The 25,196-nt window shown below is 39.4% G+C and overlaps 2 protein-coding genes across 4 annotated transcripts in view; one reads left to right on the forward strand and one right to left on the reverse strand.

Moving 5' to 3' along the window:
- Positions 1-16,895, forward strand: part of zbtb20 (zinc finger and BTB domain containing 20) — a 33,715-nt gene extending 16,820 nt beyond the window's left edge. For 2 of the 3 annotated variants that reach the window (XM_061054765.1, XM_061054763.1), the window contains 3 exons: positions 783-927; positions 2,193-3,728; positions 4,912-16,895. In XM_061054765.1, coding sequence (XP_060910748.1) covers positions 2,213-3,728; positions 4,912-5,447 — 2,052 coding nt within the window. In that variant the 5' untranslated portion in view covers positions 783-927; positions 2,193-2,212 and the 3' untranslated portion in view covers positions 5,448-16,895. The remainder of the gene's footprint in view (positions 1-782; positions 928-2,192; positions 3,729-4,911) is intronic. The other variant, XM_061054766.1, reaches the window with a different exon arrangement.
- Positions 16,896-19,796: 2,901 nt separating this feature from the next.
- Positions 19,797-25,196, reverse strand: part of si:dkey-251i10.1 (uncharacterized protein LOC100038774 homolog) — a 211,843-nt gene continuing 206,443 nt past the window's right edge. The window contains exons 2-5 of the mRNA XM_061054783.1: positions 21,892-22,008; positions 20,598-21,084; positions 20,363-20,503; positions 19,797-20,233 (exon numbers count right to left, since the gene is read on the reverse strand). Coding sequence (XP_060910766.1) covers positions 20,076-20,233; positions 20,363-20,503; positions 20,598-21,084; positions 21,892-22,002 — 897 coding nt within the window. The 5' untranslated portion in view covers positions 22,003-22,008 and the 3' untranslated portion in view covers positions 19,797-20,075. The remainder of the gene's footprint in view (positions 20,234-20,362; positions 20,504-20,597; positions 21,085-21,891; positions 22,009-25,196) is intronic.

Genomic DNA, 25,196 nt, shown 5'->3' on the forward strand with positions numbered 1-25,196 from the left:
AGATTATTTTCATTCTTGATTTGTAATTGGTGGTCATGTGCACACAGGAACGTCCATTCGTCATGCTTTGAAAAATCTTTACACATCTGTTGCAGCGTGTTGGTAAGAGACATTTTTTTTTAACTGTGGCTCAGGGTTCATTAAGGGAGTGGCGATATCGACGAGGCAGTTTGTGGCATTGTAGTGGAAATTTCCGTACTAAACAAGTGGAAAAACAACAGGATTTGTCTTTGTGGTATTTGTTCAACACATTTGCAAATTCAGCATACAGAGGTCAGTGATCTCCTTAGCCACCCGTCCCAAAGCAAAGATTGTCACACACTCTTTTACTTCATCATGAAATCAAATCTATTATAAACAATGTCTATTTGTGTGCATCAGACAGCAGTTACACCCACGTCTTAAATACAAGTTGAGCTTATCTCTGGACTCTCAGGAAACTTGTGTCAGAGGGAAGGTGAAAAGTCAGACATGGAGTCCTAACAATAAAGGATGTATACAATTTCAAACTGTCACACCTTAATCACAAGTTGGCTGTTAAAGCATGTCACTGCTCAGTTAATTGTAGCTGCCTCGCCCTGTCGGCAGGTTCCAAAGAGGCAGGTTTTGGTGAAACCTTAATGAGCTGGTACACACTGTATGGTATTGGACATGGAGCAACAGCGTGTGAGACAAGCATCTTACATGCCATAAGAAAAAGCATGGTCTTAAATGATATCTCTTTAACACAGGTACTAAGATTTCTTTCCTTATCTTTCCCCTCCCCCTGCAAACACTGGCAGAGCAGCACATGATTTGGACAGAGAGGACTGACAGCCTTGCCTTGCACTCGGCCTCTGATCAGCCATCTCCACCAGCAAACTGAAGTTTGACCCGCACTTCATCACCAGCCACACAAGCATCTTTGGAACAAAACGTCATCTAACTGTGAGTAAAAAGCTGGACGTAATACGTTGCGTTTCGTTTTAGCTTAATCCTACTTTTCAATTTGGTAACTGTAAAATGCTTTCATTTGTAGTACAGCTGTACAGTTTATTTAAATTCTGTGTATTCCAAATTATAAAGCATGTTTCCATACGTTTTAATTTTATATGATCAGGTCATGTATATGTGGATTCTTACATTTCAGACCAAAGTGTTTTTTATTAATATATTTCTTAGTCATTGTTAGAAATAGTGTAAACGAACTAGCTATTGTTTTTGCAAAGATTTGTACATTTTTGAGTCCAAAATAAAGACTCTAAAGTGCTGTGTTTAATAACCACCAAATAAGCTCAACAGCTTTACTTAAATTATACTCAAGATGGTTTGAATTTAAAAGAAATTAGTTTTACAGTAATTATGAAAAACCTCAATTTGCATAATTCTTACACTAACTACCCATCTATTTAGTACATAGATTTTAATTTCTTTTAATGCCTCACTTGGAAGAAAAGCACACACAGTAATCTTACACACTGATCAGCCGGGTCACATCTATTCCAAGGATAGTAAAGGAAGCGCCATCAAAGTGAACACATGGCTAACAAAAGAGGCCTGTTGTCCTCCAAGCCCAGTGCACCACCTACTGGTGGGTGGAGGAACTTCAGAAGAGCATGGTGTAGGGGGGGGAACTTGTACAGTAATAATTAGGAGGGAACCATCTTAATTGTCTTTCACCATGGCAATGTGGGGTTTTTTTTATACCAGGATCAGGAGACAAATTTAGCTCCAGCATGGAAATGATTTGATTCTCGTCCAAATAATACGAGCCTGGGCTGAAGAAAATAATGAAAAATAAAAATATCTGTATTATTGTTTTAGTAATCCTCCAACAAAGTAGTCTTATCTCTTTTTATAATGAGCATCAATCTTTCTAATTGTATACTTAAGTTGATCGTAGTGCTGGGATATGGTTTTGTTTTCTAATATAAGGCAAATGGCAGTTTTCTTGCATACAAGAAATGTGACTTTTTTAGATGTGAATTTGTATTCTATTAAATTTAATTTCACAATTGTATTAACTCTGATACATCAGTAATACTCTAAACAATTAATACAAATATGTTATAGTTCCATGTTAGAGAGAAATCTTCCCCCTAGAACAAGTATTTTCACAAAATGTCAAATGTTCTTCATATTGGTGTGTTTAATGCAGTCGAATCTCACTGCGACTATGTGAGTTTTTAAGACAGGTTTGTTGCCTCCTGCAGGTGACATCAGTTGCAAGGGGATGACCGAGCGCATTCATAACATCAATCTTCACAACTTCAGCAATTCTGTACTTGAGACCCTCAATGAGCAGCGCAACCGTGGGCACTTCTGTGACGTGACTGTTCGGATCCATGGAAGTATGCTGCGTGCTCACCGCTGTGTGCTGGCTGCTGGAAGCCCCTTCTTTCAGGACAAGCTGCTCTTGGGCTACAGCGACATTGAGATCCCTTCTGTGGTCTCGGTGCAGTCCATCCAAAAGCTGATTGACTTTATGTACAGTGGGATTTTGCGGGTGTCTCAGTCAGAGGCCTTGCAGATCCTTACTGCCGCCAGCATCCTTCAGATTAAGACCGTCATCGATGAGTGCACCCGCATCGTTTCCCAGAATGTGGGCCTGGCTGGGCCGGGTGAGTTCCCTGTTATACCGGGAGACTCTGGTCAGGAAACACCCCGCGGCACGCCAGAGTCAGGAACCTCCGGGCCCAGCAGCGACGCAGAGTCGGGTTATATGCAAGCAACATCACAGCAAAGCATTGATCGTGCATACACATCACTGTACTCCTACTCTGGCCTCTCGCTGCAGAACGGCACCCGTGAGCGCTCCATGTACATAAACCCTCTGTCTTCAAACTACGACACCACTCTTGGCACTCAGAAGAACCAGCAATCTCAAAATCCGCCCTGGATGAACCGCATCCAGGAGAGATCTCAACAGGTCGACCGCTTCATCTCCACAGCAGAGTCCACTCACTGCCGCAAACAGCCCCGACCGTCACGCATCCAGACGGGAGGGATGCACATAAAGCAGGAGGCCGAAGACGAGTACGGCTGCTACGAGAATTTGGGGGATTGCCAAGACGACACCGACCACACTGAGGGTGTAGAGAGCGAGACCAAGGTTGAAAGTTTTGACTCAGGTGTGAGCTCCTCCATCAGCACCGAGCCAGATGCTATGGAACAGCAGCCGTTCCTGATGGGCTTTAGAGAGGGGGGCGGCGAAGGGCATCAAGGTGAAGGAGGGGGTCCTGTGCATATAGAGGTCAACGACTCGTCCCCTGAGCAAGTGCAAGAGATGGACGACGGGGACACATCCCACAGCACTAGTGACAGTAGCATGATGCAGACCCTGCCATACTCAGTCATGTCCCAGTCCCTGCCGAGTGCCCAGCACTACATGCGCAAGGCAGAATCACACACCAGCAACCTGAGGATGCCGATCACCGTGACCAGCAACTCCCAAGTGATGGGCCCTGGTGGAAGCCCCTTCCTGCCCACACTCTTTCCCACTCAGCCGGCTAGAGACAGCAAGCCTTTCCTTTACCTTCCTGGCCAGCAGCAGCCCCAGTTCGTGGCGGTGCCGCCCCCTGCAATGCCATCATTCCCCAACCCAATGTCGGTACAGCAAGCACCATCTCAGCAACAACAGGCTGGAGGAGGGATCAGTGCGGGGGAGAAGAAGCCGTATGAATGCACTCTCTGCAGTAAAACTTTTACTGCTAAACAAAACTACGTCAAACACATGTTTGTCCATACTGGTAAGTTATAGTGGCTTATGGGTAGTTCAGATTTAGTTTCAGTTAAATGATGATGTATCCATAATTAAAGTAGGTAGAAGCTCTACCTGTAGATACAGAAATACGGAAATATTGATGGATAGCTTTGTTGTTTACCAGATACTTAAAAAAAAACAACAACCTTTGTTTGTTAGGTCACAGTTGACTCCTTACTTGCATCAATAGATTTCTCATGCAGAACATTAATACAGTCTGATCAATCTCGATCTGCCAAAAATCATTATCGCAGAATTGGAGAATTAGATATCACATAATGATTTTGCTATTATTACAGTAAAAAAAAATCAATAGGTAGTTTGGTAAATGTGTCTGTACAATACACCTCCATGCAAAATAAGGTTGCCTTGGACCTCAAAATAGCTAAAAGGCAATGAACACACTTACACACTCGTGCATACCACACATGTGCAGCAAGAGGTGAAGTGTCATTAGCTTCAATCAAAAATCTGTCAGAGATGAAATAGACTTTGAACTACAAATATGACTAATATATATGTGCTAGCTCAACCCCGCTGATCTATAACTGAGCTTTGGTTCTGACCTTCCTTTGGTGAAAAAATGGCTTTTTAAATCAAAGCATGTAGCTACACATAAATTCACTGCACTACAGTTGATGCTGGTGGCTTTATCAACTTGCATCACACAGCATCCTCACATAATAATGTTAACGTGTTCAAATTGATAGTCCAAAATGTCAGCAGAAACATGTGTGTTAATACGTTTATATCCAGAGAAGCTAACAAACTGACAATGTGCATTCTTACATTATTTTGTTTGTGATCATATGGAAATATTATTGTCTCAGTTCACCTTTGTGTCATCACAGGAATGTTAAATATCCATAGAATAGTAATTGTGCACTTTTGTTAGTTTTGTAACACCTGCATCATGGCTGCATTATAGCAAAGTTTTCCTCACAAAGCTGTAGCATATTGTCGCTTCTAGTGGAACCAACATTATAACAGACTTAACAAAAGCTTAAATAATTCTAGCCTGAGGTTTGTTCCTGTACTAGAAAAGAAACACTGCTGGCTTCAGGCATCTGATGCTTCTGCACACATTCTTCTATATCTTTAAAACCTAATTCTGAAAATGTCTTCTTTCTTTCTTTTTTTTTATTCTTTTGTCTTGCATGAACATCCAGGTGAGAAACCTCATCAGTGCAGCATCTGCTGGCGCTCATTCTCCCTGAAGGATTACTTAATCAAACACATGGTGACACACACAGGAGTGCGGGCCTACCAGTGCAGCATCTGCAACAAGCGCTTCACCCAGAAGAGCTCCCTCAATGTCCACATGCGGCTGCACCGTGGAGAGAAGTCCTATGAGTGCTACATCTGCAAGAAGAAGTTCTCACACAAGACCCTGCTTGAGCGGCACATGGCTCTGCACAGCACGGGCAGTGCCATTATGGGGCTATCGGGGAGCGCCGTCAACCAGGGCCCTGTCTCCATTCCCATGCCGATGGCCGTCCCGGATCCCGGAGCAGGAGTGGTGGCCCTCGCCATGCCCGTGAGCGGAGGTGCTGGAGTAGGGGCCGGGGTTGGAACAGGAGTGGGTGTAGCTGCAGAAGCGAGTTGCCAAGAAGGGACCACCTATGTGTGCTCCGTCTGCCCTGCCAAGTTCGACCAAATGGAGCACTTCAATGACCACATGCGAATGCATGTCTCCGATGGATAAGTACTAGTAGATAAACTCCTTTCAAAAAGAATGACAAATAAATGGCACTAGATTTTCCTTTTCTTGTTTTGAGGTATGAAGAGTAATGAGTATAGACACTGGCACATTAAGTTTCCCAAAAAAAAAAAAAGATTTTTTTTTTTTTTTTCTGTTAAATCTAAAAGAAAAAAAAGATGGTGGCCTTAAGGCTTAGTAGTTTGATATTGATCTACTGGATGGATCCTAACTACAGGCCTCTAAATGTATGCTTTCCTAAAATACTGATTTATGTGTTGAACACTACCGAAAGGCCTACGAAAGAAACACATACACACAAACACACTTTTAGTGTAGTTTTGTATGAATGAATATACATGTGCATATATGTGTGAGCGTTTGTGCATTTGTGTGTCTGTGTGTTTGCATGTGTGTGTGTTTGCGCGTGTGTGTGTGTGTCTGTGTGTCTGTGTGTGTGTGTGTGTGTGTGTGTGTGTGTGTGTGTGTGTGTGTGTGTGTGTGTGTGTGTGTGTGTGTGTGTGTGTGTGTGTGTGTGTACATTGCCATGAAAAATAAATCATGGCAGTTGTGAACCCATACTGACCAGTTTGGAAACTTTAGATGTCCAAGCTTACTGTGGTATAATTTACAACAATAACAAAAAAGTCATCTGGGGTCGGGCTATATATTCCCTCTAAAAATACTGACGGTCACAAGATTGCCTTCTTCTGTAAAATAAAAAAAGGAGAGTAGTTAATTTGGTGATGGGTTTAATTTATTCCTATTGTATTAAGGGATTATAATGCAGCTGTTGTCAAGGTACCAATTTCAATCATTTATCTGAAATGTGACTTCCTGTCCACTGGCGACCGGAACGAACATTTCTCATATGTTTTGTAATTGCTGTCCATGCATTTGATGCTTCAGTTTACTAAATTTGGGTGTGTTGATCAGACAGTATTAGAGCAAAAACATGTTTCTTTTTTTCTGAAGTTTGGAGTTTAACTAATTTGCATACACTGCCACTAATATTTTAAACGACTGTTAAGGCTTGTAGACCTCTTCCATTTGAAAACATAAGAAAAAAAGAAAGATTCTTTTGCTGACGGTTTGTTTTTAAAGCCTTTCACTTTCACAGTTAGGGCAGGCTGGCATATGTGACTAAACTCTCTCCTTCATAATTGCTGCTCTTCAACTTGCACCTGACTGTTATGGGATGTAGATTCAAGAAATAATTTGTCATATTGTTGTTATTTAGGAGTCTACATGGTTAGCTATCAAATTGATAATCAAGTAATAATACCTAGTCAGGGGGTATATACACTGGAACAGTGTTAAAGAAGGAGGGAATTAATTTGAATCAAATTTGAATTGGAAATAAATGCCATCCTCATCCTAGAGCCCCTGTCAAACATGTTCAATGCTGTTGCACAGCCATTTGGGCATGTGGGAGCTAAATGCATTGCTCTTCATGTGTTTGCCCTCCCTGGAGGCTCAAACGGCATGCAACCCATTGAAAGGAAAACAAGTAGCTCCATTGAAATCACACTGTTTCCTTATAAACCACACGTTCAGATGGACTTTCTACACAATAGTATACATTCCTGATTTTTCTAAAAACAATCTAGACACATTATGTACAGAATAGATTTTGGAAGCTAGTGCGAGCAAGTTGTCATCACATCACTTTAGGCTCATTTCTGATATTTGAATTGTTTTATAATTGCTCTCTACTCTAAATTCGACTTACACACACACACACACACACACACACACACACAACTGCCTGCAACTGCAATCCTGAAGGATTTGCTCATGTATGTGAGCAACAACTTTGGTAGTTGTGTCGTTAAAAGAATAACTGAGTACAGCAGTCTTAAAAAGACCCGCTGTGGATAAAAAAAAAGTGCTATTTTGCACATTTTCTTAAAATGCCTGTGCTTAATATTTAGTCATTTTACTTAAACAAACTTTTATGATTTCTGTTTTTCAATTTCAAAGGAAAAAAAGCATTTTTTTTTATCTTGATAAGTGGACTGCATTATTTTCTTGCATATATGTTGCACTGCTTAAACCAATAAGTGCACTACTGTTAACAGAGATATTATAGTTTTAGAAAAGAGGTTTTTTTTTTCTTAAATCTAACATTTGGTTGTAGAGTTCACATGTAATAGAATAGCTTTGTTTCAATTTATTCATTAAGTAAATCAGCGGTTCTTGGCTTTTGTTATTGCTTGCAGTAACCTACAGTATATTCTTGTGCCGTGTTAATGCAAGCATTTATCTTTATTTAAATATGTACCATTACGTGTGCTCATCTATGGTTTCAAACCTTTGAACTCATTCTTTTATGGAGTCAGTTCCCTATAAACGTCATTGGATTGCATTTTTTTAGAATCAAAGGAGAATATCCAAGCCAAACAACATAAACAGTGAAACAAGAACAGTAATAATACACACAGCTCCTTTGGCGGAGGTTCTAATAATAACTATTATTATATGATTAATAATAATACATTTATAATGTGTGTGTGTGTAACATAAATGATATGTGTGTCCTAGAACAACTTTGTGTGGGTTTAGAGGTGTGGGGAGGTGATGGAATGCAGCTTCTTTGATATCTGTGCGTCAGTTGTACACAGTTGTTTCCCTTCCTTAGTGTTTGTGTGTCAGTGAGTGTTTGTGTGTTTGGTATATAGCCTAATCAAGCTGTTGATAAGTGGAATATCTGAACTGTAGGGCTTCCTTTGCAATATGCAATGCAGGTACTATGAGAAGCAGCTCTCCAGACCTTTTGGGCTATTAAGGCACCTGTGGCGTTTGTTCTGAGATTTGACTCAAGCTGAGGTTGACACTGTTGAACTCAGAGTACAATTTGAGGAGTTATGTCTGGCATTTGGATGCTTAAAGTTATTTTAACTGCTACTAAAGTACAGATCCTTGTTGAGTGAGCTGAAGGGAAGTCTGTAGGTCAGTTTCCCCTCGGCTAAAAAGAATCTATTGACCACACATGCGTAAACACACGTGAGGTCTGTCCGCAGTAAAAGTAGCACATTATTAAACATTTGATTGGGCCTGTGTCCTATGGTGTGCATATAAGCCTAAACTGTATGGTTCCTGTTTGTAGCTGTTGTTGCCAGGATGGCAATATTGCTGCATGCTAGTGCTATATTTGTCTCTACACAGCACGTGGAGGGTAATCTCATGCCTTAACAGACAATGCACTAAAAAGAATATGTAAGCAACTGCCGAGATCTCTTTTCCAACAGTACTGCCACACATACGGCACACAGCTCATTGTGTTGATGTTTGTTGTCTGTTCAGTACCGAGTTAAACACTGCCAATCTAACATCATCACTTCTTCGAAAGCAAAGGCAGAGACATTGATTGAATCGTTTCAGTGTAATGTTTGTATTCAGTGATCTAGCATTCCTTCATGGCACCTAAATTTTACATATTTGTGTAAACACATATATCAAATGCACTATTGACTGTAGCTAGATGAGTACAACCAGCTTTGTGGTATCATTGGTCTAAATAGTAGGTTAAGTAGCTCGATGTTGGTTTTATGAAATATTTGATTTCAGAACTACACTATCAGTCGTTTCTCTATCTTTTTTTTTTTTTTTTTTTTGGAATAACAAAAGTAGCCAATCTCAACATTATCTGGATGAGGGCTAATAACTCGTCCCATTGTCAGTTGACTTCTTGTATCATAAGGTGTTTGATAGCAGACCAGGCTCAGAAGAGGGAAGGAACCCTTCTCTCCAGTGTGTCATTTACGTGCTTTAGCATTACCCAGGCTTTTTCCCCTGTTGCATTAGCATCACATGCTCTTCACTGTTCATAGTTATATATTCCTTATACTGCTTCAGCTACTCGTGGTGGTGCTTAATTCTCTTTTCTCTCTCAGTGTTGCAGAAAGTCGGTTGAAAACTTGTTGAAAAGTCGCAACATTATCCAGAAAATGAGTCCTTCTCTCAATAGTGCTTCTTCTAGTTGTTAGTTTAAGAAAAAAAAAAAAGTCTAGACTTTATGTTTGCAAAGTGTTCGCATATTTTCCAGAACAAAACATATTAAAACGTAGATAATAGCCTTGAGCCTGCAGCTGTTTGTATTGTGTTTCAAATATATTACTGTTCATGTTTTGTTTATCTTAGTGTAGAGACACAGGGTCTACAGTACATTGTTGTCCTTCTTGCAGTATGTTTAATTCATCGTTATACTTATTTATTTCAGGCTTCCTCCTGCTTTTTGTCATGGTGATCATAGTGCTGTTGTTTATACATACATAGCTTCACGCAGCTGGATAACAGTCAGTTTTTAAGTCATATTTCACATTGTACTATATATGCTTATATGCTTTGCATTGAGATGAAAACAAGGAATTGGAGAAATGGTAATGGTGAGGGTCATGTCGAGTACGGAACAGGTTCATTTTATTCTGATAAGCATGCCATGCGTCTGTCTCCCTGTTTGTCTTTCAGTCCATCTCCACACATTCAAAGTCAGATTTTTTTATTTAAAGCTTGAAGAAAGTCACAAAGAGTAGAATACAGAAAACACCAGTCAGATAATACTTTACTGCATCTTTGGCCTTCTACAGTACACATAAGAGTGAAATATCGTACAAATATACTATATATATTATTGTATCACCGTCTTCACACCGATGAAGAATACATTCTCAGATAGTTTGATAAAGACAGAATTGCAGCCAGAGTATACAGAACCTTGTGGGATATAGGGAATATGCCTATCAAGTGCCTATCAGTACATACAGCAACTATACAGAATATTCATAGTTTTTCTCTCCTACATTGCACAGATACAGTTTATACACAATGGTCTATTATAAATAAACTATTTATACTATTACTGCTAAGACCTGCTGGTTGTGAGTGCATCCTAAGAGAACCCTTTAAAATACCTGAAATCATCTATTCATATACAGTTAAAGCTACATCTGTGAGTTTTATTTTTTATCTTACATCTATACAGCTCGGAGGATTCAAAGATATAAAATGCAATCACATTTCATCTCTGAAGGAAATATATTAATAGAGCTAGAACATTGAAATTGTAACCGGAAAAATATAACTAGGACATTTTAAAATTGTAAGATCTTTTTTTTAAGGCTGCTCTTTCCTTGCTTTCTTTTTTTTTAAACATGGCTTTTTTTTTCTTTTTTTTTTGCTGTTTGCAAACAAGCCATGTGCTGTACTGTATGTTGGTGCGGGGACAAGGGCAGTGGCGCTTTGTGAACAGCAGAGGGGGCCAAATTCGCCTGGACGAGTTGGAGTTAACCCTCCATAATGTGGCTATCTTTAATCTTATTGGTAATTAATTCCATTCTCCTGATGGCCACATACATCACTTTAACTAATTTCCAAAATGTATCCGATAAGCATAGCAGTGTTCTCTTCCATTTGCACTTACTGTCAAAGATTAATAAAGTCTTTGCAGACTGCCGGAGCTGGCAGCCGCTTCAATAGTTCTCGGAGTACACCGAGTTCTCTCTGACCTTGATGATGGTCCCTGCCCATTTCCCCACAATGATCATTCAAGTTTTTATCTTATCTGATCACCTTTATGCTTAGGTACAGCTTTTAATAGTAAAGGACAAGCAATGAGCAACCTTAAAAAGAGAAACTGTCCATTGAATGTTAGACAGACAGATATTTATATCTACACAGAGGCAGATTGAGATTAAGACATTTAAAGTTTTGTCAAAGGAAGAAACACACAAAGTATTCCACGCTCTCGAAGTGTTTGGTTTAACAACATGGAGTCCAAACTAAGAGATAATAGAGTACAATAAAAACCAATAATCAAGTTTCAGGACGAGTGGCTGCGAGATAAAAGGTTTTGGGATGGCTGATTATTCGGTCCCCTGTGGACTAATTACCACAGTTTTCTCTCTAACCTTCCCCAGCCTAGTTACTGTGCCAAAATTAGGGGTAAAAAAAAAAAAAACACTTTTGAAATGATACCCCTATTGTTTAATTTGATAAGGAGAACAACGGTAAAAGATAGAACATTAAAATCATTGTTTTAAGTAAGAGGTTTCTGTAGAAGCTATAAAATGAACATGATACCATGAAAAGGAAACATATGTCACACCAAGAGCAAGTGATTGCCTTTATTTTGAATCTTTTAATCCTCCATCTAACATAGTTTTCCAGTAAATGGGAGAAAACAGCTATGATTAAAAAAAAAAAGAGCACATTTTGAAGGCTTGGATTCATATACATTTTAAGTGAAGATGAAGCATGAATATTATAGGCAATGAGATATAGCTAGTCCCTGTCATCCAACTGTCACACACAACAGCATCTGTTCAGATCTTACAGTCAAACATGCAGACTCTGTTTTGATTTTGAGCTTTAAACACACACACGCACAGAAGCAGCTGTTCAGATTTTCAAGTACAACACAGCTAAGCTAAGCTACAACAACATTTAGATTATATTATTTCTTTCTCCCAACATGCAGTTCATAAAAACCCTGATGTGGTTCAGCATTAAGCGTCATCATCAGGAGTCTATCAGTGCACATGAAGCATGCAGTCCTGCCTCACAGCCTCTTCCTGCAGGTGGGCTGGCTTTGTTTTTGATGGAGCACAAACTATGTTTTGAGTGTCCCCTGATAACACACTTTCTTTATCATTTTTTAATCACAATTGTTAGGAGACTGAGGCTTTTGAAGACTAAACATCGAGGCCTCTTTGTGTTTCTGGAGTCTCTTTTTCAGCGTGGTCCTGCTAAATGAGAGGTTTAGTTACAAAGTGTGCAGCAGAGTAACAAAAAAAAACAAAAAAAGCATTCCTGTTTTAAGTCCAGAGCATTCCAACTCCTATTCTGGCACTCGTTTTCCACAGTGAACTAGCCTGACATTAAGCAGGATTTCCAGCGCTTCATCCTTTTACAGATCTGTTGGATGTTTGGTTATGTAGTAGCAAACAATGCCCATCACTTCAAAGTTGAAACGATATATATTTCCCTGAAGAAGACCATTTTCTAAAATCTCACATAGCTTTTTATTCAAATTTCAACATGCTCGTATGGCCTGGTTTTATAGACAACATGCACTATGCTAACACTGTAGGTCTCTTTTTTACAATGCAAAAAATGTCCCGTTAAAAGATATCAATCGTATCGCTGTAATGTTCCTTAAGGGGCTGTTGGTGGTTCATTTGAAAACAGGGGGCCATGCTAATCATTAAAGGTTAAACAAAAATTAACTTTACTAGACAATGTTTGTGTTCACAAACCAAAGAAGGGTTAAGATCATTTAAGTTTTATCTTTTCTATGTGTGTGGGGTTCCTGCCATCGGGCTAGATTGCTACAGTTTTAATTTGTTGTGTTTTGTTTTTTTTCAATGTTTTTCTTCTCATTGCGGGGTGCTTGTGAAAATGCATCTGTGTGTTTTGTCTTTCGATCAGTTGTTCATAGATTTGTGTTTTTTTTTGTTCATTTGCCTATTGTAGACCAAAATAGAATTCTTCTTTTTTTTTTTTTTTTATAAGAAATGCAACAAAATGAAAAAATGTAAGTGGACACAGTAGCTGTGATGTAAACTATCGCATGTGACGACATGTTTAAGATTGTAAATGTTGCATCGTTTCTCTCACAAAACATCATACTCAGTAATCATCAGTTATGTCTTCTATACACACGTTTAGCAAATCAGTGTAAACCTGTTCACCTTCACACATTGCTTCTCAATCGTTTTTTTTTTCGTTTTTTTTTCTTCAGATACCGGCACCGTGTGATATTTTAAGGCTGTCCCTGAAATACTAATCTGACGTTGTGACCTAGAGTACATTTAGCCATTTATACTTGAGATGGACCAAGATGTTAAGTTTGCACATATTTGTAGGTTGTTGTTGTAAGCCAAAAATGAAAAAAAAAGAGGAAAGAGCGTAAAGATACTTTCAGCAGCTTCAGTCAAATCCGGCTGAGCTTCTCAAAAGTCTTTCCCGTTCACTGAAAAGTCAAAGCATCAGAGCCAGCCATCAGCACACGATGAGAACAAATCCAAACCAAACTGTAACCTGGATTCAAACAGCACTAATCCACAGTGAGAACAAGATGATATATTTTTCTAATCACACATCATCTGTAAGCAGAATGTAAACCATTTGGCAAAAATTGGGCAATATTTTATTACTGTACGGTCTAATTCAAGGCGAATCTGCTGTATTTTTTCATCCTTTGTGTTCAAATAGGAAATTGAATTACTGTAAATCAGGCAATTTTTTTTTTGTACCTGGAGTGAAGACACAATTTCTCAAACATTGACAGTACAAATCCGACATCACGTGTGTCCTAATCAAAGCAGCTTAGGTTTTGTTTTTCATCCGGCGTTCAGGCTTTTTGCTGCCATATCTTGTATGTAGATGCTTTTGTAAAACATGCACTTGAGTTGAACTTTGAGATGTGCTTATAAATATGTGTATATTTTGTTAGGCTTCTATTTTTGTTGGCCTACGATGGCTTGATATTTTATTATTTCCCTTATTAAAGAAACCTTCTCCTTTCTCGTTCTAAACTTGGCAGAGGTGGAGCTGTTGTAGTAAAGGTAGTTAACATCCCAACTAAGCAACCCTGAAATATATGCTGCAGTAATGTATTTTCAGTTTGTTTTTTGATAATTTATGCTCCAAGTTGGTTTGTATTTTATTATTATTATTGTTATGACACAAGCTTGTTTGAAATGTATTGACTGCTGTTTTGAAATAGGGGATACATTTTTTTTAATGTATGTGCAAGGACGTTTTTATAATATGATTTGTCAAACACTGGACTGGAGTGAGTTTTTCAACATTTCCAAGTTGAGAGATGTATTTGACAGACATAGCTGCACAGACAACACCCGCGAGCACAGATATGAGCTGACACACACACACACACACACACACAAAATAAAAACACACACACATCCTCCCAGCTGTACAGCGGAGGGAGACTAAAAATGGCCAACATCCTCCCGCTTAAAAAACGAGGAGTATTTGAGACGTAAGAAGTTCAAACATTTCCTTTCTGCTGGATTAATGCATTGATTGGGTGCTGGGTGATGTGTTAGGAAATATTTATTAGGGGTTTCCCTCCAAATAGTTGCATGGCATCCAGTGGTGACAGATATTTTTGTTTCTTTTCTGAAAAAAAAAAAAAAAAAAAAAAAAAAAAGTCAGAAGATTTGTAAAGGGATACCACTTGACAGCTCTCCAGTTCTAGAAATCAGCTGGTGTGTTGTTGCTATGGTCGAGCAGATTGAACAGTTCATTACACCAACCACCACTTCTCAAACCAGAAAAGAGATTTGCACTAGACTTATTTTGGTCGTCTTCTATCAAAAGCAATATAATTCACTCAACACATTTTTAAACCATAGTATGTGATGGTAGTGTCACATCATGACAATGCTGAGTAGCTGGTGATATTTGACTCGTTCTGATTATTTTTTTTTTGTATTTAGAGGTACAGAATCAGTCACCTTTTTAAATGCACATGACATCCACACCTTGTTTTTCCTTTTTGTTTTGTTGTGTTTGAACCCAGCAGTACCCGGGGTATTAGTGTCCAGATTTGAGCGGCATTAAAACTGTTGTTTCCTCCTGTGATTGTTTTGGACAAATCAAGACGCTCTTACAGATCTGTTAAGTGAGAGACGTAGGAGGGAAGGAATCCATTTTTTTTCCCCCCACTCAGTCAAATTGTCTTCATCACGACATATTTCAAGCTAAAACACAAATACCAAAAGATAAACCCAGCTGGCACACCTTTCCCTTAAAAAAAAACAAACAAAAAAAAAAAAAAACCACACTCGTCTTCTCTGCATATTTTGGTCACTCTTTTTCGGGGATGTTACATTATTAAAAATGCTTTAAAGTGATAATAAAAATAAATTCAAAATGCACCTTTTTGTGGTTTTAAACACAGCGTCATTTGGCCACGTACGTAGAGAATCCACCAAAATGTATCATAACTTCATCCTTTTTCAACGAGGTCATTCACAACAGCAGTAAATATTGACCTGTCGATATTTTGTTCAGTGGATACGTGTAAAAAGATTTCCAATAATTCACAAACAGCAAACCTTCACCATTTTATCTGGATGTAGTAGCTTTTCCTGTTTTTCACCGCTTCGTGGTGTTGTTGAAAGATGTTGCGGTTTGTCTAAATATGTTGCGTGTTAGAGGAAGCATAAGTATGTGCCTTCTTGTAATCTCCTTGGTGAGCTTGTTATTATTGAGAAGCTGAAGCCAGCCAATTGTGTTTGCACTAAAACCAAATTGCTTTTGTGATGTAGACTATTTAAGCAAGCTTGTTGCGTCACTTTAACCGTACAGTATGCATGAGGGTGAAATTGGTAAGTCTAGGGCTAGAGCTCTCATCTGTTGACCTGTAAACCAGTGCAGCTTAGAGGATCTTGTGAATATATCTTGGCTTAGTTTCGCATTCAGTTTTTCAATTCCATCTCCTTATTCATCCAGTTTGTCACAATTTCAACAGTTAGAAAAAAAAAATAAGAAAAAAAAATCATGAAAAAAGCAAATAACACATACCATGAATACAATACAGCTTTTACTTTCACATGCCACAGTTTGATCGAGTCACACACCTGCAGTAGAGATATTCATGTCTCTGAATCCATGGGAATGCATGAGTATACGAGGTCGCCTCAAGACTTTTGGTCAAATGATTTTAGGTTGTTTTTTGAAAATCTGTATTTATTACATATTTTGTTGACATCTGAGAAAGGCCTACATGCTTTGAGTCTTACAAATGCACCTTATTCATGTCGGTCCATGTGGGGGAAAGAAAGAGAAAGAGGCTGGCAATGTAATATCTCTGATTTAGCACCTTACTACACAGCATGTTTTCACTTTATGCCAGTTTAGCTATTCTTCCATATGTATGATTTCAAAAATACAATCTCATCTTTTGTGAAATTGTTTCATGGGATGTGCCAAAGTTTGGAGGCGATCTCACAAGTGTTTATGCTTATCATTTTCTTTTCCTCCTCCTTCAGTTATAGCAATGGTATGTCAAAACTTTCCTATAACAGTGTGTGGAATCAATTTATCTCAGCAAACAGTATCATTACTTGCCATTTTACAATAAGCCCTGTATTTCACATATATTTACCAGTGATGTGTATTTGTTATTATAAAGAAAATAGCCGTAAAAGCTTCATTATGTTACATAATATTGTGACTTTTTTCGAAAAACTGTGAAGACTTATCTTGCATATACTTTATACAGAAGTATTAAGCCTTAATACAAAAGACTAAAAAAAGTGTGGAAGAATAAACTGATTGTTGCTAAGTAAGGATGATTTTTGTAAATGTTACCAGCACTTTTTTTGTAATTTTCACTCTCTGAGGTATTGTACAAGTTCAAGCTGTTTGTGAAGTTTGATTATGAAGGAATAAAAACTAGTACTTTCCTGTACTTCACAGAAAGTCTTGTTGCTGTTTTATTTTTCTCGGCTCTCTTTCACGGGCGTTCTCATGAATAAACTGCCCCCCGAAACATGCACAGAAAAGTAACTTTTGACTTACAAGGGTAAAGTTTGTGCGGTAAGACTTCCAGGCATGACCTTTCACATGACTGCCCTGCCAAAACCAACAAACGGACAAGCACAAAAACACACACAAACATGGAGAGATATTCTTGGAGTGAATACAATCAAACAAATGAGCTGTATAAGCTCAAATTAAGCCCATAAATAATATTAGTCCGCTCGTGTGTTGATTCCAAACTCAGTTGGATGTGATTCTGTAGATCCCAAACAACAGGCTGGATTGTATCCCAGAATGCACTGGGCAGAAGGCAGGAAACACCCGGGACAAGCTGCCAGTCCATTACAAATCTAACGAGGATTAATCAACAATCACAGTCATACTTCACTTTACACCTACTGTACAGGCAACCCAGAAGTGAAAGCCTCTTCACTCACTTGAGTGTTTGGACCGTGGGAGGGTAAACTCTGTAAACTCTTCATGAAAAAATGGTTTCCAGGAACCAAAGGCTGATGCACAGAAACACACACACGGCAGGTTAGAGCTGTCCGTCATGATTTTTATACTCTCATTAGCTTACACCTGTATGGACTTGTCATCACAACAATCAGTTTTTACTCAGCCAAAGACCGCAAGATGCACTAATAATGAAGTCTCACAACTAATAATGCTTTTAGAAATACTCATAAAAGTAGAATGATTTATTATGATTTATAATTCAGTATCCAAGTCAAACAGATTTCTTAAAACAATCTGCTTCAACAGCAACATGAAACTGAAAATATCCTCCAATGTCCCCCACCTGTGAGGCAGAGAGGGTATATTTTCACATATTATATATAAAATAAAAGAGTTAATTTAACTGTTACTGCATTCTACATTTTATTGACTGAACACATCAGAGAGAAAAGTGACAGAAAGCGGGTGACGAAGACGCTCTGTGCTTAACTCTGGATTCAGACTGAATTTTAATCCTCGTTTCTATGATTTATCCAGCAGAATAAATTATGAGTATTTACAAATTCAGAAAGCGCTTGTCTGCTGAAAAAGGATGATTCATTTTTTTTTTTAAAGATTATTAATCTTCTGATTATTTATTTTATTCCAGGCTACAACATGTTTTGTTATTAGCTTTAAAACTTTTATAAATTAGGGCTAAAACGTCGCTGGTGACGTTAATGAAAAATACAGTGGCAGCCTAATTAACAAAATGATTTGTTTTTGTTTTTTTCAATTCACATTTTTCATGAAGTTGATGTTAATCACAGTCTCCGTACCTGATCACAAATTCAGGCCATAATGTCTGAGACTCATCAATCAACAAAGTTTGAGGTCGTTTCATTTAAAACATGTATATAAATGAATCTTTTAAAACCAGAGAGCATTAGTTAGTTTATAAGATTATCAACATAATGACTAATCTTCCTCTATTTTGTAGTCGTGAGTTTATGTAGTCTATCATAATTTGCTATCTTGTACAAGAGGTGAGTATTATCATGTAAAAATGTAAACAAATCCAGCAAACTTGAATGAGTAATATGACACTAAAGTCTTATAACATAAACATTAACACATAACGTGTTGACACATCTTATATTACCACTCAGAACAGGATTTTACTGCACAACCACATCTGAAAACGTTTTGTGACTGTAAATATCAAGGTTGTGACTTTATATTTTGTCACATCCTGTAACTGTAAAACCAGTCTCAGTTCCAGTCATTCATTATTCAGAGGTGGGAGTTTAACACTTACGTGCCGCTGCTGCCCCCTGCTGTCGATTCTTCAGTACTTCAGAAAAATAGTGGTTTAAGAAAAGTGTACAAAATGTACCTTGAAACCTGTAGGGTTACCCTCTTAGATGTTTCTGATGCGGACTTCATTAGAATTAACAAAAAAAAATGTATTTTCTTACTGGACTTTAAAATGTCAGAATAACAATAATGTGCCCGTCAGGTTTGCCACGAAGAGACGGGCAGGGTTTAACCTACATAAAATAAGGTAATTGCTTCGTCAAAATCACCCAGAAAGTGTTGAAACTTTCTTAGAAAGATCAAGAATGTTAAATCACTGTTCAGAGATAAGACTAAAAAAAAGGAAATACTTATCTGGCTTTAGTCACACATTCTCCACTATCTGCTACAGCTTGTAATCATATTTGTTCAAACATGTTCGTAAGTCAAACCAGGTCAGGTTCACTCATGCACTGTGGAGGTAAGTTTTGAACTGCATTTAACACCCAACAGTGAGTGTTGTGCAGATTTTCACGCGCAGCTTTTCTCCTAGAGCTCACATTGAAACCACTGCATCATTTGGGGGTCATCCATTTTGAAGCTTCGGTTCCTTAAAGTCACGCCATTCAAAAAAAAAAATAAAACTAGTGTTTTAGGACAATACACATTTAAATATTTTAATGAGACACATGTACATGGTGTTTTAAGTGTGCGAGATTTGTCTTCAGTTCCTTAATATCTCTTCCTCATTTTCTTGCTGCATGCTGGCATTATGGGACAACTAAAGTCCATAACTCATAGTCTTACATTTGTACCATTGAATCACCACATTCCTCAGTAGGGTTAGCATCTTTTCTCATTGCAAAATTAACAAGGAAAAAAAAAAAAAAGAATGATCTGCTACTACCAGCAGCCTGGAGTCATTTCAAGGGCACTAAGACTCAAGTGTCCTACTCTACAATCCTAGTAGTGAGCATGTAAAAGAGGAAGGCTAAGAAGAGATAAGCGAGTAAATATAGCAGTCAGGTGTAATCCACTTCGTGCATTTCACTATCCAGTGAGTGCTAATGTCATGCTATGCCAACGGAGGAGACAGTGGACGGCAAATTGTTGAGTTTGTTCCCCAGAATAGATTTATTCAAGTTGGGACCATACAAACCTAGTGAATAACAGGAGGAGGTATCAGATTTCTTTAACAGGAATGACATTGGTAAAGAGGGTGTGGAACGTTTAAAATCAGAAAGATGCACAACGTACAGCCATCGCCCACAGCTAGTGGTGACTCACTATAGTTTGTTCCCATAAATAAGGCAGAATGCAGAGTCCATAGAAATGGAAGGTTATTACATTTAGCCAAATTGGACAGTGGTGTGACAAAATGACAATTTACAGGACTTTCTTCAGCTCGTCGTACAACACCAGCACGAAGGCGCCGCCCATGCCTCTGAGCACGTTGGACCAGGCCCCCTTGAAGAAAGCCTTGCCACCTTCGTCGCGTGCAATCTTGCGCCAGCAGTCGATGGTCCCGGTGTACATGATGTCGGCTGAAGGAGGCAAAGAAGAGAGCGGGAGTGAGATTATGTTCAAGCATCGTGCTCTCGTCTGAAAATCACATTAAACCCAAACGGTGCGGGATAAATTATGTCAGACAGGCTACATCTACACAAACTGACCTCCTTTACGTCCAGACTGCATCATCATACGTCTACGGACAGTGTCGAAGGGGTATGAGGTCAGACCGGCAACAGCGGTCACACTCTGAGCGATCATCCAGCTCACCAAAATGCTGGCGTTCTTGGAGTCGGGAAGCATACCTGCAAGACGAGAGAAGTCACACATCTGGAAGAATATAAAAAAAACGGTCTCTTTAATGGTTCCAGTGGGGCAAGAGTTAAAAACCCAACATACCCTTGGCTGTGTCGTAGATGCCAAAGTACGCAGCCCTGTAGATGATGATGCCCTGCACGGACACGTTGAAGCCCTGGTACAGGCCCTTCAGACCATCAGACCTGAAGATCTTCACCAGGCAGTCTCCCAGACCGTTGAACTCCCGGCCAGCGCCGGCCTTGCCGACATCGGCGGCCAGACGGGTACGGGCGAAGTCGAGGGGGTACACGAAACAGAGGGAGGTCGCTCCGGCGGCGCCACCGGAGGCCAGGTTGCCGGCGAAGTACCTCCAGAACTGGGCGCGCTTGTCGACGCCGTCAAGGAAGATCCTCTTGTACTTGTCCTTGAACGCAAAGTTGAGGGCCTGGGTGGGGAAATATCTGATGACATTGGCAAGGTTACCTCTCCAGAAGGAAAGGAATCCCTGCTCCTTGGGGATACGGACGACACAGTCCATGATTCCCTTGTACTGCATATCTGCGGTGATCTGCTTGCTGGCATGCTGGACCTGAAATATCGAGAAAAAAAGAGAAAAACAAATTGTTAGAATCAGAATAGGGAAGTTAAACGCACTCGTCTCCTTGTTTTGACCTTGATGCATGTTTAACTTGCAGGTTATAAAGTCACTGAGCAGGTGACATAATGAAACAAGAGCAATCAGTGTTTACTAGCAAATCTGCAAATGCTAAATTGATCTGAAGCATGTTACCTAATTAAATAATTCGCAAAATTGATATTAAAAAAAAAAAAATTAAAAATCAGGGAATAAATCAGTGTATGAAAGGATAATGTGGTGAATCAGGGTTTCACAGAAAAGGATTAGACTTGTTGGCCCAGCTGTGAATGAAAGTCGCCGGGCCTCCACATCACTACCAAGACTTCATTATCAATTAAATGTGGATATGTTGAACGTGCAATTTTGTTTTTAAAGCTCAGAAATCATGTTCGTTGTTGGTACATTTACAAGTGTTGCCAGTATTTGTACATAATGTTCTAATGACAGTACAAGCGTTTGTCCTTTGTTAGCTGCGGCTGCTAAGGTTAACGAGCTGAGCTAACAGTTAGCAGCAAGACTCGTGTAGGTCATTTCCGATCCCATCATGACCTCAAGTCCCGCAACTCACCACGGTTAAAACTCGCACCGATTCTGTTCGAGAAGAGGTCCCTACACTGCGGGAAACCCAAAAAGGACCGTGACTACGACGTGACAACCGGCTCAGATATCGGCATAACTTTGACGTGAGATGTAGCTAACCGGCTATCCTCCCGGAAGGCTCCTGCTTATGCTCCTGCTGCTGCTGCTGCGTCGTCTTACCTGAAGGAGCAGCTTCACTCTCTCGATCGGGGCGACGGCTGTTTTGGAGATGGCAGCCGAGATGCCACCGGCCAAGAAATCCTTGGCGAAAGATACAGCTGTCTCATTCATGGTGCGATGTGTCTTGATGTCCAGATATTCAGTACTCGATATAACCCTCTTGCCCTCTACGACTGCTGGCCTGCACCGACGAAATGGCCGATTGTGCAGCGGCGTTAGGGATTTATATAACACAGTGTATCGCGATAAGAAACGGGAACTCGCGCTTGCGACGGGGGTGATGACGTCGCCCCTGCGTAATTTTTCTGTACTGTGTGTGGGCGAGTAAATCCTGATATTACAAAATCCACGTGCAGGACACTAAATTTAGATGGAAAAAGCAGCAACCCGCATGGGCTTGCTCTTATTTGGCTTGGTGCCCCCCGGAGTAAACACCCCAAATAGACCAATGAGCAGCGAGGCCTTGCAGTGTGACACCTTTGTGGTTAAAGTCATTCAAGAGGAAAGTCAAAGGGTCGTTATGGGCACGGCCTGTTCAAGGACTTCAGAGTCCAACTCCACAGAGTCTTAACTTCCATTTAAAGAGTCTCAGCCAACGTATCTGTCCACATTACTAGAGATTAGTGATTTAAGTAGGTTGCTTTGAATGCCTGTTTTTCCCCCCTGTTGTAAAACTAATAAACCTATTTGAAAGAAGTCTGTAACTTTTATCCCCAGTAGGGTAAAACTGTTCTTCCAGCCTGTTCGGCATTTTTTTTTATAGCAACACTTAAAGTTGCTTCCTGCAATAAATGAATGTAATGTGTTTGAGTAAATCTTCAGAGTACAGAAGTCACGTGTGACACCTGCTCAGCATGCCACACAGGTGGATGAGCTCTCCTGCTGCACTGCTACAGCTGGTGTTTTCGTAGCAGGAGCTTATCTGAGGCTCGCCCATCTTGAATAGTGACAATACCTAAGTGCTGCATAGGTGACGAAATTATTCAATACAAGCTTCATTCATTGAGGGTCGACTTGATCATTTTAACATTTCCCACTAGAGGGCGACACGAGACTGAATTACTGTCTGAGGAACATTACTCACAGTATGCTATATACAAACATCAATTATGAATAAACTTACAATAATATATTTAAACATCAATTATGAATAAACTTACAATAATATATTTAAACATCAATTATGAATAAACTTACGATAATATCTTTAAATCTAAAACAATAGTTGGTCCTTAAAATGTACTTTTAGAAAGTTTTAGATGTGTATATCTATCTATCTATCTATCTATCTATCTATCTCAGGGATGGGCAACTTTGGTCACAGCAAGGGCCACATTCATTTAATTCTCACTGCCAGAGGGGCCAAATTGTAGTTTAGAAAAACGATCACAGTCGATTGAGTCTCAAATTTAACTCAACATATACCAGTGATCTAATATTATTCTGGTCATATTTCTGCTTTTCATGATTTCATGGCAGGTGTAGTCATGTTTTCTTTAATTGATGTGTAAAAATTGACCTGAGGGCCACGTTGAGGGTTGATGGGGGCCGCATGTGGCCCCCGGGCCGCCAGTTGCCCATCCCTGATCTATCTATCTATCTATCTATCTTTCTTTCTTTCTAGAAGTATAATTCATATAATTGCACGTCACTATCTGTAAATCTTCATGTAAGTTACTAACCACATATTTTCCTCGGAGCCCCTGAGCTCTCGTAGGTTTCTCTGGATCGTTGGTGACGATGGCCTCGCTGCTATGGACCACCACTGTTTGTCCATATCCCATTTTTCAAACCCAGCACAGTTTCGGCAGATGGCTGTTCATCGTGAGTCTGGTTTTGCTCAAGATTTGTGCCTGTTAAAAGGACGGGGTTTTTTTGCCACTGTGACGTTGATTGACGTTAACGTTGGGTCTTTGAGTAAGTTCTTTTACCTGTTTTTTAATATTTGGTATGAATTGGCTCTATACAAATGAAGACTGATTGATTGATTGATTGATTGATTGATTGACAATCACACAGGATAATTGGGAACATTGTTGTCTTTTATTGGCACTGATAACCTCAATATTTGTGACCGTGTGTTTAAGTAGATCATAGTCTCCTGCAGCACTCTATGAATCTCCTTATGCTTTCTTTTAAGCTTCATTGAACAGCAGAACCGGGAGCTCATTAAGAAGATGCAGCTGTTGAGTCGTCTGCAGGGCCTTTTGAAAGCTTTTTATGTTACACTGTTTTCTGAGTGGCCACAAAGAGATCAGATAAGACTGCTGTGATTAAAACACTAGCTGGTCATCTCAGAGTATGAAGCCAATGCTTTCACTTTGAGAGTACTTGGCGTGTGTGCAACATAGAAGTGGTTAGTGTGCGCGACCCCTGTACAGAGGGTGAGACCTCAGAGCAGGCCTCCTGGGTTCGAATCCGACCTTTGGCTCCATGCCTGCATGTCACACACACACACACACACACACACACACATGCACACACACATTATTTCTGACTTTATCCACAGTCCTATCTCTAAACAAAGGCTTACAAAGCCCCCAAAATAAAAAAAAGAATAATCTTTCTAAGTCTTGTGTTATACACAGGATGCCCAAAGGGAGGCGCTGCTGTGATGCCATAAAGTCTCAAACCTCTCCTGAGAAATCCTGCCATACAGCACCTTAAACATGCCTGAAGATAACAGAAGATAAGAGTGAATAAAAGCTGAGTCAGTTAAAAAAAAAAAAAAAAAAACACTGGGAAACAAGTTGTAAAAGATAATTAATTCACTTGTTTTGCAGTGTTTGACTGTTTGAATATAGAAGCAACTTGAGTATAGGAACAGTTTGTTTAGTCCCTGCATGGTCTTCATGTGCTGCCATGGTGACTGATGATAATAACTGAGCATTATCAAGCACTTTGCTTTGCTCTTGTTTGGTTGGATGTGGATTTTAATGACAGTCACCGTCCACTTGTGCTTCTTACTGCCACTTGAGCATGCAGTTGAACAGGATGTGTAAATTAATCCACTAATCCCTTCTGTTTTTTAATTACCGTGACAACAGCAGTGTGTGCACTTTGCATTATAAACTTTGCTTTTGTTCTCTTTTAGTAAGGTGCAGCAGCAGGTTGGTTTTTTTTTAATACTGGTGCATAGTTTTTTTGCAGAAATATCCCGAAAACTTCATGAAATCACAAAATATCAAGACTAATGCCCAAGTCACCTTCAACTTAAAGGTATCAAGAGGTTGATTGAAAAAAGTAGACACATTTTACAAAACATTTAATTAGTTTGTGTTTCCAGTTAATAACTTAGAGTAGGC

Source organism: Labrus mixtus, chromosome 14, assembly GCF_963584025.1.
Source record: "Labrus mixtus chromosome 14, fLabMix1.1, whole genome shotgun sequence".
NCBI lineage: Eukaryota > Metazoa > Chordata > Actinopteri > Labriformes > Labridae > Labrus > Labrus mixtus.